The sequence below is a fragment of the Podarcis tiliguerta genome (genome assembly GCF_965153285.1).
Source record: "Podarcis tiliguerta genome assembly, chromosome: 1".
Taxonomy (NCBI): domain Eukaryota; kingdom Metazoa; phylum Chordata; class Lepidosauria; order Squamata; family Lacertidae; genus Podarcis; species Podarcis tiliguerta.
The window spans coordinates 89,009,721-89,023,566 of record NC_139534.1 but is presented as its reverse complement, the minus strand read 5'-3'; the positions used below and the strand labels follow the sequence as shown (position 1 = coordinate 89,023,566).

At 44.5% G+C, this 13,846-nt stretch overlaps 1 protein-coding gene across 4 annotated transcripts in view; it reads left to right on the top strand.

The window, feature by feature from the left end:
* SLC8A3 (solute carrier family 8 member A3) overlaps positions 1–11,800 on the top strand; it is a 159,029-nt gene extending 147,229 nt beyond the window's left edge. For all 4 annotated transcript variants that reach the window (XM_083398321.1, XM_083398323.1, XM_083398322.1 and 1 more), the window contains 4 exons: positions 1,330–1,454; positions 2,752–2,851; positions 4,921–5,196; positions 6,913–11,800. In XM_083398321.1, the coding sequence (XP_083254447.1) occupies positions 1,330–1,454; positions 2,752–2,851; positions 4,921–5,196; positions 6,913–7,289 (878 nt within the window). In that variant the 3' untranslated portion in view covers positions 7,290–11,800. The remainder of the gene's footprint in view (positions 1–1,329; positions 1,455–2,751; positions 2,852–4,920; positions 5,197–6,912) is intronic.
* Positions 11,801–13,846: the final 2,046 nt, after the last annotated feature.

The window sequence follows — 13,846 nt, the reverse complement described above, 5'->3', positions numbered from 1 at the left end:
CCTGGATAGCTCAGTTGGTTAGGGCATGGTCCTGATAACGCCAAGGTTGCAGGTTCAATCCTTGTAAAGGAAAGCTGCATATTCCTGCATTGCAGGGGGGTTGGACCAGATGATCCTCAGGGTCCCTTCCAACTCTATAGTTCTGTGATTCTATGCATGAGATACCATCATTGCATAGCAGTTAATGTTGGACTAGGACCTGAGAGGCCAGCCTTGCCTTGGCCAAGTCTTGTATCACAGGGGGTATCACAGGGATGTTGTGGGGATTAAATGGGGGGGGGACCATGTATACCACCTTAAGAGCTCTTAGAGGAAAAAAGGTGGGATATAAATGCAACAAATAATAATTCGTTAAAGCACAGGAAACAATAAGTGCATGTGCGCACATAACTCTCTCTGTGTGCCACACATAACTGAACATTAGGGTATATGAGTGAGCCTTCAGTACTAAGTTGAACAAATTACTAAGCATGATTGTGTAATCATTGGGGGAAATTCTTCTTCATTGCAAACATAGAAAACATTGAAGTTTTCTTAAAAGAACAGGGAAAGAAATAATAGATACCTCAATCTCTCCCAAACTGAATTAGCAGCATTGAGTGCCATAGAAGGACATCTTACAGAATAATATGACCCTCACCCCATATAATCATTTCCTTTCCTTGATCAATTCACTTCATATTGAGTTATTGCATTTGCCTACTGAAATCTTTGTTTCCAATAAAATATTGGCATCTGCTAATTTTTTCTATTCTCATTTTCAAATGATCAATGTGTTTTTTCATATTCTCACATAATCAGGTTGTCCCAAAACAATGCATGCTTTCTCATTTTCATGTACTTATAGCAAGACCTCAAAGAAAATCCAGATTAAAATGACTAAAGCCACAAGACAGCATGAACTTCTGGGTGTTTGAGTCAGTGTATGCAACTCTGTGTTGGATTGTGGTTCTAGAAAACAACCAGTGCAAATATAAAATTGAAAACAGTAGAGACGGAGGAAACTGTTCCAATATTTTCAACAAGTTCCCACTTTGGGCATTTCCCAAACTGGAGTAAACTTCCATTTCCAAGAACAAAAGAAAAAAGCATAACTGACCCCCCCCAAAATGGATTGGCTCTCTGTTTTGGCCAATATAAGACAGTTGAGGTAAGTCGTATCAACACCTAAGCCCCACCTTCATGAGATCTGTTCTGTGGAGCTTGTGATGGAGACTGGCAGCATACGAGCCCCTTCTCTGCCCAGCCCAGCTCTTTTGCCCAGTGTCCTCTCCCCTTTGTTGGAAGTGTGGAGGACATTCTCTCTGTATGTTGACATTTTCCCCACAGAAGTGGCAGAAAGGAAGCTGACAATGGAAGAGGAGGAAGCCAAGCGTATTGCAGAGATGGGGAAGCCAATACTGGGCGAGCATCCTAAGCTGGAGGTCATCATTGAAGAGTCCTATGAATTCAAGGTCAGTGTTGGGTATCAGGAGACTTTGGAGGAGGAAGTACAGGAAAGGGATTGACCAGAGAATGAAGAAAGGATGAAAGGAAGGGAAGAAAGAGTGGTGTATGAAAAGGGAAACAACTGTGAAGGGCAGGGAAAGAGAGAGGTATAGGCTCTGAAGGGGGAGAGAAGAAAATGAGAAAAATAAGTAGCAAGACCATTGAGAAAAGGATAGGGATGGATCTGAGGAAAAATAGAGTAATACTTGAATTACAACATTACAGAATTAGGCTGCCTTCTATCATCCAACAACCGTCTCCTGACATGTGACTGCTGAAAAGAAGGCCAGCCAATCCTGAGTGAGTCCAAAATAGATTGTTTGAACAGCAACTTGGCCAGATATGCCCAACAATTACATGGCCATGCACAGCTAAGAAGAGTTGTCACCCTTCATTCCGTTGATTAATCCAGTGGCTGCCATTGAAAGACAAAATCTGGAAAAGAAGCAAATCTCCTAACCCTAAGCAGTTGGCAAATATATCACCAGAAAAAGCATTCCTTATTATGCTTCACATGAAAGAACAGGTGATAGTAAATGTTGTTCTTTAGCGCCTACTCAGTCTGCGCAGTCATGTTTACAACTGTGCTTCTTAAAAAGAGAGATATTCCTATACATTTGTCAGTAAAAACATTTGCTTGCACTGTTCCCTTTTGCCTTACTGTTTGTTGTAGCAGATGGACATAAAACCTGTTTACTGTGGCCACAGTCAATAGCTGAAAAGGAAGTAGAGAGCATTGGGTCACGTGCGGGATATCATTTCCATGCTGCTTCAGCCTTGGATTCCTCCGCCGCTCTCTTTCACTTCTTTGGTCTTGAAATTGGGCAGTAGAGGTAGATTTCACTCTAGGGCCATAAGCTGGCCATCAAGGGAAGCTTGCCTTCCAACTCAGGCTTCTAAGCTTACCTCCTCTTCTTTTCTTTCCTAACATGGCAGTGGTTTGTTCTGTGGGAATATAGCTTTCTTATCATTAAACTGTGAAATTTACCCCCTCAAGACATGGTGGCGGCCATCAGCTTGAGCCCTGTTTGGAGGGGTGAGACTTGCTCCTGTGTTGGTCAACACTGGATCGGGAATTGGAGGACCCCTGAGTGGCTCCTGTCCCTAACCCTGGCACAGAGAACCTTGGCATGTACAGCTGTGTTCGTGAAAGCATCACAGAAGGCTACGCTCTGTGCGAAGGCTAGAGGGAAGAACTATGCAGTACATTGCTGCTCCTGTACACAAACAGGTGCCTAATCTTTGTGTTTCTGTCATTGACAGAGTACCGTGGACAAGCTCATCAAGAAGACAAACCTGGCCTTGGTTGTAGGAACGCATTCGTGGCGGGACCAGTTCCTGGAAGCCATTACTGTCAGCGCAGGTGAGATGGGGTACTGGGACCCACAGTGAGAGAGGAAGAAAAACCCATTTTGATTATCACTGTTCCCTGCACCATCTACCACTAAGGTCTCCACTCAGAGGCCTGAGATTTGCAGATGGGCCAGAGTTTTTGCAGGTTTTCCCTCCTATGTTTTGCTATCTTGTTTCACCCACACATTGGACGCAGAATGACTGTTCACCAGCATTTTAAACAACAAATGTTACCTTTTTTTATTTGCACATTTGCAAAATGTAAATCTAGGTGACTCTTTAAGATATTCAAGGAAATGTGAGATCAGTCATTGTTAAAAGGAGCAGCTTTTTTATTGAACTTTCTCTCCCTCCGCCTCCAGTTTCTATTACAGAGACTTGCCAAGATCAAAATAGCCTCAAAAATGAACTGCATTGCTCACTTAATTCTCAGATTCAATAATTAAAAGTAGCCCTCACCAATTAAAATAGATCCATCCTGATTAATCAACAAGATTAAACTAGTTGATTGGTCTGCTAGATTATATTAGGACACTTAATTTATCCCAGCTTCACCTACGCTTTGGCAGCTCACGTGAAGCATGGAAATTGCCCCCTTAGTTCTCAGTCATGAACAGTGCTTAAAAATAAATTTCTTTTGTGGTTGGGATTATGAGTGAGGAATTCACCCAGGAGTAAGTATCTCCTTTTTAAAAAACCCCACAAAAAACTGTATAATATTTTGGCACAAAATAGAATATTAAAAGGTAGCAAATAAAACAGAAGAAAACAGCTGCTTCCCTTTAAAAGCTGTGGTACCCCATTGCGAGATGTTTCATGAGGCACCTTAGCTTGCTGGGCACGTTGCATTCTTCCTGGATGAAGGGTTAATTTCCAATCAGCCAACATAAGAAAAATGGATGGGAAGCAGGCTTAGCAACCCTGAAGGATGCCTCCAAGGACACCCCTTGTCTTTCCTCCATATAAATGACTTTGCACTTGGAGCCATTGCCACGATGAGGGCAAAACCATCCTTCCACCCTAATGCCAGGTATCCCATGTGCCAGACCCATTTTGCTAGCTTCATTTAATAACCCCGAGTGTGTTACGGTATGGCAAACCTCACAATAAGGAGAAGCCTGTGCCCCAGTGTCTTGTCAGTGAATGTGCGGTTCAACTACTGTGTTGTGCAGGGAAGCCATTTCTTTGAATACCCTTCGAATGTATGCTTGCTTGCTTCGTGTGAGAAAAGATGAATAAGAATGCCTGAGTGGCCTTCAGTATTTTCATGATGCTGTTGCTATGGTAATAAATATGACCATATCCTCTGAGTCCTCATGCAAGAACAAAGTTAAGGGCATTAAGAGATGCTTCTCTTGTTGTTGACCCACTTTCAAAGATGCTGGTACCATTACAGGGTGTGGGGAACCCCATTGCTGTCCTTAAGCATTTCACCTTCCTAACCCTCAGTAGCCCCAGAGAAGCAGAGGAAACTAAGGTAAAGCTAACAGAAGCATTTATTTTTCCAGCTCTAATTAAGACCTCTGAGTGGAAAGAGGCTTTCACTATGGTCAGCTTAGAGGATAGTATATCTCCTGGTTAGCTTCCCAAAGTAAGCAACTCACTACTTCTGTGTTTCTAAAGGTCATTAATGTTCTTGCCAGCAAGAATCATAGTCTAACGATTCATGGCAAGATCAGATTTTGAGGCACCTTTTGGGAGGGTCAGGCAGCAGCAAGGTAGGACTGGAATACTGCAAGCAAGGAAGGCAGGCTAATGTCCAGGAAGGGCTATTCATGTCTGCAGGTGGAGGGGGAAGGTGTAGGTCAAGGGCAGCCAATCTTTGGCCCTCCAGAAGTTGTTGGACTCCAACACCCATCAGCCCCAGCCGGCATGATCGGAGACAATGTCTAGCAACATCTGGAGCATACATTCTCCACCCCTACTGCAGAAGGTCAGAGTAACAAAGCAGCTGTAGAAAGCAAATACCAGAACTCAGCATTGTCCACAAGAACTTCCTGCAACGTTGTGGAGTGGTGATGCTCAATGTAGTGTGGTTCCCACAGAGACTACCAATTCAGGGTTTTCTCTTTCCTGCAGCTGGCGATGAGGACGAGGATGAGTCTGGCGAAGAGCGCCTGCCCTCCTGCTTTGACTATGTCATGCACTTCCTGACGGTCTTCTGGAAGGTGCTCTTTGCCTGTGTCCCACCCACCGAGTACTGCAACGGCTGGGCTTGCTTCATCGTGTCCATCTTGATCATCGGCATGCTCACTGCCGTCATTGGAGACTTGGCTTCTCACTTTGGCTGCACCATTGGCCTCAAGGATTCAGTGACTGCTGTTATCTTTGTGGCCTTTGGGACTTCAGTTCCAGGTGAGGAGGGTCTTGGGTGAATGGTTGGCTTTCTCTACGTTTGGCCAGTCATACCAGTGTGGTGGGGGGCAGAATATGCTTGGGAGATGCAGCAGCAGAGGCTGCTCCCCCTTTCCCCTGCCTGCCATGGCCTTCCTCCTCTCCTGGTGCGGCAAATTCCACAACTGGTTTTCTACCCCATAATGCTGCACATTTTCCCCCAGTCTCTGAGACTGTTTGGGAGCAGAAGTGCTGGAAGTAGCTTGGGAGAAGGGTTGTGGGGAAAAGAAGTAACCATGTAACCATACACCAACTTATCCCCTTGACATGGTCATATCTGTTACATGAAAAACACACACTTTCAGATGGTGGTTGGTTATCTGAAATGACTACCACAGTTAAGAGGTTTCTTAACGCACAATACTCAGTAATGGAGGGGTAGGGGACTTGAAGTGAGTTGCTGAGAGTGACCCTCTGGCCTCTCTCTTTGGCACTTGGGTCATTCTCCAGGCCACTCCCCTTTCTAGGCCACACCCCTCACTGGCCCTGTTCCTCAGGTGCTTTTTGCCTGGCTGAAAATCGTCCTTGAACTCTGATAATGTCTCTTGTTTGCTTGAAAGTGGTGGGGGTGGGAGATCTGGTGACAGGTGGGGTATTTATCTAGAGAGAGAAAACCTCTGAATTTGTGTGGCTGGGATATAACCTACCGAAAAAAGGTTAAGTGTCCTGTCTGTTGCTTGTTCCCTCTGGCTCAGCGCATGACCACCATGCAGCCCCTAGAACATTGCTCACAAGAGAATGCATTCCCCAGGCTGAAAAAATGGAATAATGCAATAATGGAAAATGAGGAAGGTGATGAGAAAATGAGAAGGGACGCAGGTGGCGTTGTGGTCTAAACCACTGAGCCTCTTGGGCTTGCCGATCAGAAGGTCAACGGTTTGAATCCTCACAACAGAGTGAGCTCCTTTTGCTCTGTCCCAGCTCCTGCCAACCTAGCAGTTTGGAAGCACACCAGTGCAAGTAGATAAATAGGTACCACTGTGGCATTTCCATGCGCTCTGATTTCCATCACGGTGTTCCGTTGCGCCGGAACCAGTTTAGTCATGCTGGCCACATGACCCAGAAAGCTGTTTGTGGACAAACACCAGCTCCCTTGGCCTTAAGCAAGATGAGCACCGCAATCCCATAGTCGCTTTTGGCTGGACTTAACTGTCCAAGGGTCCTTTACCTGTTTTACCTTTTATGTTTTGAATACATTTCACTGTAATCTGGGGTTTTCATATTGCGTGTTGCCATTGTATGTTTAGTTATGCTAAAAAGTGGCTTATAAACCTTTTAGATTAATGAATATTCCACTGATTATATGCATTGACCATTCGGGTAAGGCCTTGATTCTTCTGAGGTGATAGTCACACCTGAAGCTGGGAAGTATAACTTCAGAATGCAGCTGGGGTTCACGCAACTAAATGCTCCTCCTCACAACAAATAAGCAGATAGATGAAATTCCTTTGCCACTATGCAAGTTCTCATTGCAGACTGAAATGCTCTAGCCCAGACACAAGGTTATTTACCACCTCATTGAAGTGGGGCCTACGTTTCCGGCTCTTCTCCTTGCACCCCAAAAAAGATACCTCCATCCTCTGTCTGCCAGTATCTTGCTCTACGTTAGCATGACTGACCCACCCCCAGGCTGTTTTCCGTTGTTCCTCATGCCCTCGTTTCACCTCTCCCTTTCAGACACTTTTGCTAGCAAAGCAGCCGCCGTCCAGGACGTGTATGCAGATGCTTCCATTGGCAATGTCACGGGCAGCAATGCCGTCAACGTCTTCTTGGGCATTGGACTGGCGTGGTCAGTGGCCGCCATCTACTGGGCTTACCAGGGAGAGGAGTTCCACGTCTCAGCAGGCACCCTTGCCTTCTCTGTGACGCTCTTCACCATCTTCGCTTTCGTCTGCGTCAGCGTCCTGCTGTACCGGAGGCGGCCTCACCTTGGAGGGGAACTGGGGGGCCCCAAAGGGTGCAGACTTGCCACAACTTTGCTCTTTGTGAGCTTGTGGCTCCTGTACATTTTGTTTGCCACCCTGGAGGCCTATTGCTACATCAAAGGGTTCTAAGCCACGGAGCTGGAAGAAGGGAGGGCTTTCCCCCTCCTTCGTTACCTCATTGGATGCCAGTCCTCAAGGCGTTGTCAAACCAGGACTGACAGCTATCAATCAAGATTCCATAACGGCCCAGACTGAAGGACAACTGGGCTTTAAGAAGGGCAAAACTATCCTCATACAAGGGGGGGAAAACCCTGACAATTAAAATAAAGCCAACCATGTCAACCCAGCCGCTGATCCCATCCAGTCAAATCAGAAATGCCAGCAGCTTCTCAAAGTACCTATTTGTTCAAACGTTGCTGCTGACCTCAACTTTATTCCTTCCTCCGCCTTACCAAATGTCACATATTCAGATGGAAAGCCTATAAATTATTTGGGTGGATATTTGGGTGGTTTTTTAAAAAACAAAAAAAACTGGGGGTGGCAAATCTTACTTGATCTATATTTTTCCTTTTTTTAGCACTCAGTCAGGGCCTGAAAATGGTCAACACATCCAAACCTCACGCCAGTGTCAGTGCTGGAGATGAAAATGCTTTTCTTTTTCCTTCTTCTTCTTTTTACATTGCATAAACAATGTCTATGAAAAAGCTCGCTCTTTTCACTTTCTTTTAGAGTTACAGTGCTAGCCTGTTGCATTTGAAATGCAAACACACACACAGACAGGCACACAGACAGACAGACACGTTCAGGAAATATACCATTGAAGGCTGGAGAATGTCACCTGCCTGGGCTACCAAAAAGAAAGAAAGAACAACCTGTAACATTATTGTATGTAACTTGTATATTTTGAATCTGGCAATTCTCTTTGTGTAATTAACTTAAAGCTTTTGGCACTGCAGAGAACTATATATATATATATATAGTCATTTTTTAAAGATAAATAAACCAACACAAGGGCAGGAGGGTGGGAGCCTGCAGTGTGGAAAACAGGAGTAAGGAAAAACAGCACAAGTTATTTTCCCTTCTCTATTTTTTTTCATTTTTTGATCACAATAGACTGTTCTATTTATGGAAGAAAAGAAAGAATATTTCTTTTTCTAAAGAAAAAAATGGAAATGAATTGATGTAAATAATTTGCTTTTTCTCACATTTGTTGGTGCATATGAAAAGAAATCTTCGAGGTCTTAAGGCGCCGCTCGAAGTCTTCCAAGCATTTTCTTCATGGGTTGGCTTTGTTCTTATAAACACATTACAGGAGGAGGAATGAAATTCTGGTGGTCCCTCGTGGCGAGCCGTGCCAGGTGGTTGCTTCATGGATGGTGATCTGCTGGCTGCTTTAACATCCCATTTGTAAACGGAAGCGCTCAAACACTGCATTTTGATGTAATACTAGACTATGGTTTCATGTTACATGAACAAGCCTCAGGCATGTGCTCCCCCACCCCCACCCCACAACTCCTTTCCTTTTTAAGGAAGACGCATAGGAGAGATTGGAAGCATCCATTTTCAGCTAAACACAGTTTGTCTTTAGGCCCAAACTGAGAATTAGTTTCACAATATACAGTCGTACCTTGGTTCTTGAACACCTTGCGACTCGAACATTTTGGCTCCCAAACACAGCAAACCCAGAAGTGAGCGTTCCAGTTTGCAAACGTTTTTTGGAAGCCGAATGTCTGACGCGGCTTCCGATTGAGTACAAGAAGTTCCTGCAGTCAATCGGATGCTGCGCCTTGGTTGTCGAACGTTTTTGGAAGTCCAGTGGACTTCCGGAAAGGATTCCATTCGACAACTAAGGTATGACTGTAAGTTGTTTCGGAAGGGGGGAACCAAGCCAAATTTAAGGTGCTGTTTTGATCCTGGCTTGTTTGGATAAAGCATGGTTAAAACTTACCAATGTGTGCAGTTTGAATGAAAGAAGAATCCTCAGCTAGTTTAAAATAGAAGCTATTGCTTCCCATTTGCTGCTCACAGCCATGCCAGAGGAGAGGATGGGGAACAGGCTTCTGCAAAAAAATGCTAAACTGTGGTTCAGTGTGTTATATCCAAGTGAGGCCAGTGTGTTTTCAAACATCTGGAGATCTACCGGATGATCATTGTTGTCTTAAACTGGCAGCAAAGCTCGTTCTATGAAGCATCATGCTCTAGGACACAATTTCATTAACCTATTTCGGCCATTTCTTGGTGTTCCGGCCAGATGACTTCCTTACCTCTTTTGAGACAGAGTATGACCTCATGGATAATGCTACATGGCTGATTACTGTAGTATACTGACATCTTGTATACACAACAAAGCGAATCCCAATCCCCTTGGGTGTGAGGGGCAGGGTTTCCGTGGTCCCCCCCTTTTTTATGAAGGAAGTACTGACAATATTTTTCCAACTCATGTGACGTTTCCCATTTTAATGGTCTGTGTTGTTTTTCTTTCATGGCCTCTGGGGGCCAACACTTCTGGTTTCTGTTAGATTGAGGGAGGTAGTCTTAATTGTCAACATTCTTTGGGGGGGGGGTTGCATCATGTGAAGAACATTCTAAAAAAGCACCCTTTAAATTTCCAATGGTAATTTTTAAAAAGAAAAATATTATATGAACAGTTGCAAATGAAATGTTGGGTTGGTAATAAAAGCTATACTTATATCTATACACACACACATATATTTACATATATATATATACATATTTCTTAAGTGCAAGAAATTGGGGGAGGTTACGCTTTATTTTTTTAAAAAATGAGATTTTCTTCTGTCAAAAACCTTAGGTGCTCTAACTGCGCCAATTAAAGGGGGTGCAGAGAAGTCAGTAGCTAGAGAAATTCAGGAAAAGGAGTGTCTTTGTTGTGTGGTATCAGAGTGGATCAGTGATAGTAAATAAGTTTTAAAAGCAGGAAAAATAGGTATGTGGGAGAGAGTGACTTGAGTGGTGTGTGCCCCCCCCCCCACACCCCACTCATGTGCAGGTGCATAAAACGGCAAGAAGAAAGCTGCAGTGGCCAAAGGAATGCATTACTAAATACGAAAATACGAAATGTTCTTAAAGAGTTATGACAACGAATGAAAAGAAAATGAAGTATTTATTTTCATATGAAACCACAGAGAATTTTCATACATGCCACACTACGTTTGTAGTTCCTTATCACAAAAGATACACACAGAGAGATAGATATAGATGTAGATATAGGCTGCAGACACCACTGAACTTAATAGGGCTTCCTTCTGAATAGGCATTCTTAGGATTGCTCTGAAAGAAACTTAAAGACGGAAACGAGTGTTCTTCGGTCACACAGGCAAGTAGCTTAAGAGGGGGCGAGGAGGTTCACACCCCAAGAACGCAACCCTAGTTAAAGGTGGCTATATTCTAGGAAGAAATTAGGTTTCTTAAGCTAAGCGAAAAGTGGATCATCCCAATGGAGATGTGCGTGAGAAAAAAGGGCGCTGTGGACTGGAGGTCTCCTGTGCCTGCCCTGTGGGGCTGCCTGAGAGCTGCATCAGGGCACAAGAGTGGTGAGCTGCGCCCAAAGTCACAAATCTGGTTCCTTTTTATGGAACCACTTGTAACCCTGTGCAGGCATCCCAGCTCCAGCTGTGCTTTTCTGACCTAGTTTTGGTTGGTTTGCTTTTGCCTGTCCTAGTGCTTCAGAGGAAGGGGGGGCTAGAAATCTAGATGAATAAATATTTTGGATGCCTGCCCTACAAGGAGCTCTGTACCAAACCTTGACTTCAGAAATGGAAAGCTAGCAGTCTAATGATCAGCTCTTCTGGAATAAGAATAAAGTAATTGGATTTTATTTTATTGACAGGGAGGGGGAATCAGAGTTTCAGGAGTTACCACAACCATATATAATCTCTGTTATTCAGCACTATGTTCTTTCACACCTGCTAGGTGTTCCAATGCCTTGGTTCCAACTATCTTTCTACCACAACTCTGTTTTCTTAACTGCTCGCCTTCCCACTGTTGCTTGTTTATATATGTGCTTGGGTTCGTCTGTCACATGGGCCTCCTGCTCTTCCCTAAAGGAGCTTTAGAGAGTGAAGCTGAGATCTTATTTTATCCTCGCACTAACCTTGTGAGGTGGGCTTAAGGCTGAGCGGCGTGACCTCTGAGCTTCTCATTTCTGCCTGCCGGAAAGCTCTGCAAGGCTTGAAAGGTCATAACGTTCAGTCCAGCTGTTATCATCTCACCTGCTTTGTCTCTCAAGTGTCTTGGTTTCCTGCTCTTGTGCCACATGATCTGTGTGGCCAGTCATTAATTTATTTTCTTATTTGAGCACTGGCCTGGGCGGTTCAAGGTCATCAGGTGAGTTCATATTTGATCCAGCCTAGCTCTGCCTTCCCATGCCTAGTTAATAAACCTAACTTGGGTACAGCAAATGCCGTTAAATGCCGTCTCCTTGTGTGGTATCAGATACATTATTCCCATCCACTTCTTTCTTAAGATCACCTTGCCTGGGAGGAGTGCCATTGCCCATCTCATGGTTACTTTGCTGCCCTCAACATGCACTGAAAAGAACTGTTCTGGGCCAACTATATCAGTGGAGTGTTCCTTCCTTTTATTTTTTAAGTCATTAAATACAAGAAAAATAAACTGAACCATTGTGTTGTCTTTGTTTTGATTGATTGGTTATTTAATTTCTATACCACTTATTAAAAAGATTTCTGAGAAGGGTACAATAAACGAAGCAACAGACAAAATATTACAAAAATGCAGTTATATTAATACAAAGTTACTAATATATAAAAAAACCCCAATATAAATCAATTTTCCTTCGGACACACGCTCCCGCTCAGCCTTCAGGTTCTTACCCAGGTGCAATCGAACTCTCAACTCACCCACAAATTTCTCACTAGAGGAGTTCCTGGAAACAGCAGATAGGCTAGTCTCTCAATGTAGGCTTGCTTTTTATGGGCAGGCCCAAGGTGGATGGTACCTCCTCAGGCTGTCCACATTTGTGTCTTGTTCCGCTGTGCTCTCCACACCCGGTTCTAGGTGCAGCAGGTGTGCTGAGTTTCCCAGGTGGTCCAAAGGATGCAAAAAGGGCTCCCCTCACCTCACAGCTCTTTCTTCACCCTCTGTACTATTCTCCAGCTGCTTTGGTGAGCAGTACAGCCACGAATCCACAACAGCCATGCCTGTGGCGCTAGTGCATTAGGCCGTAAGTAGGTTCCAAGCGGCTAAGAGTCAGCCTTTAACCTTGTGTTGCCATCATACCGGTTTCTCCCAGTATAAAATATTTAGAACTCCACTAAGTGTCCCTTTCCTTTGCTTGTTCAATCCAGCAGAGGCTCTGCTGGGAAAGAGGGATACAGTGGTGCCTCGCAAGACGAAAAGAATCCGTTCCGTGAGTCTCTTCGTCTAGCGGTTTTTTCGTCTTGCGAAGCAAGCCCATTAGCGGATTAGCGCTATTAGCGGCTATTAGCGGCTATTAAAGGCTTAAGGGATTAGTGGATTAGCTGCTAAAAGGCTATTAGCAGCTTAGTGCCTTAGAAAAAGGGGGTGGGGAGCGAAAAAAAACCCCCCAGGAATCACAAGACATTTTCGTCTTGCGAAGCAAGCCCATAGCAAATTCGTCCTGTGAAGCACCTCCAAAACGGAAAACCCTTTCGTCTAGCGGGTTTTCCGTCTTGCGAGGCATTCGTCTTGTGGGGCACCACTGTATATGCTTCTCTCTTATTCACCTTCCACTCCGCAGTCCCTCTACTGCCCCTCACTGTTTCTGCAGAGCAAATGAGGCACTGCAGGGGAGAGAGAACCCATAATAATTGCTTGCCTTCCTTCTCCTGCCCCCCACCCAAATAATGGCAATGGGAGCATCCTGCCAGTGGAGCTCCACTCCACTCATGTTCCAGCCCAAGAGATTATTCCCTTTCCCACATTTAAATAACAAAACTTCAAAGGCGGAATTGACATCCTGGGTGGATTTCTGAAAGGTGGCACTTTGTCCTGAATCTTAGGCAAGTCATCAATTTTGGGGGTTTCCTTAAAAAATCTCAACAATTTTGGGGTGTCCTGGTTTTTACTTCTTGAAATATGGCAACCCTAGTTTGAGCTTATGAAAAACCAGGGGGAGACTTTTCTGAAAGAGGTGAAGCCTCTGAATTCTCTGCTCCGCTTTCTGCAAGGGAAAGCTTTTGTGGCACAGTCCTCTGAAGTCAAGGGGGAAACTCCCATTGGTTCTCATGCTGGCCCAAATTGCCACTTTCAGCAGGTCCATTCCTGTTCTACATTCCTGGCTGAGGTCTTTTGGGGTTTCAGTCCACAGCCTTAGAAAGCTCAGGGAGTTATTAAAGCCATTACTGAGATGTTAAAGGCAATGTGCCTCCATTATGTTTCATTAAAACACAGTTTGCGGTGCTGAAGGAAAAGTATTTTATGTAAAGAGCCTCACTTGAGGAGCCTGCTCTGTTCGTCATGCTGAGGGAAGGATGCGCCAGCCACCCGCCAGCTTCTAACATTGACTTCTTGGTCTATCACCTGCATTAAACCTCCCAGGATGTGAACCCCCCCCCCCAACCTCTCTCTTTCTTTTTCCATTCATGGGGGGGAGCACCATTCCAAAGAGTCATTTACTCTTTCCTGACCATTATAAGCATCAGCACAAGAGGTACTTTGGGACCTAAATGATCACAACACACAAG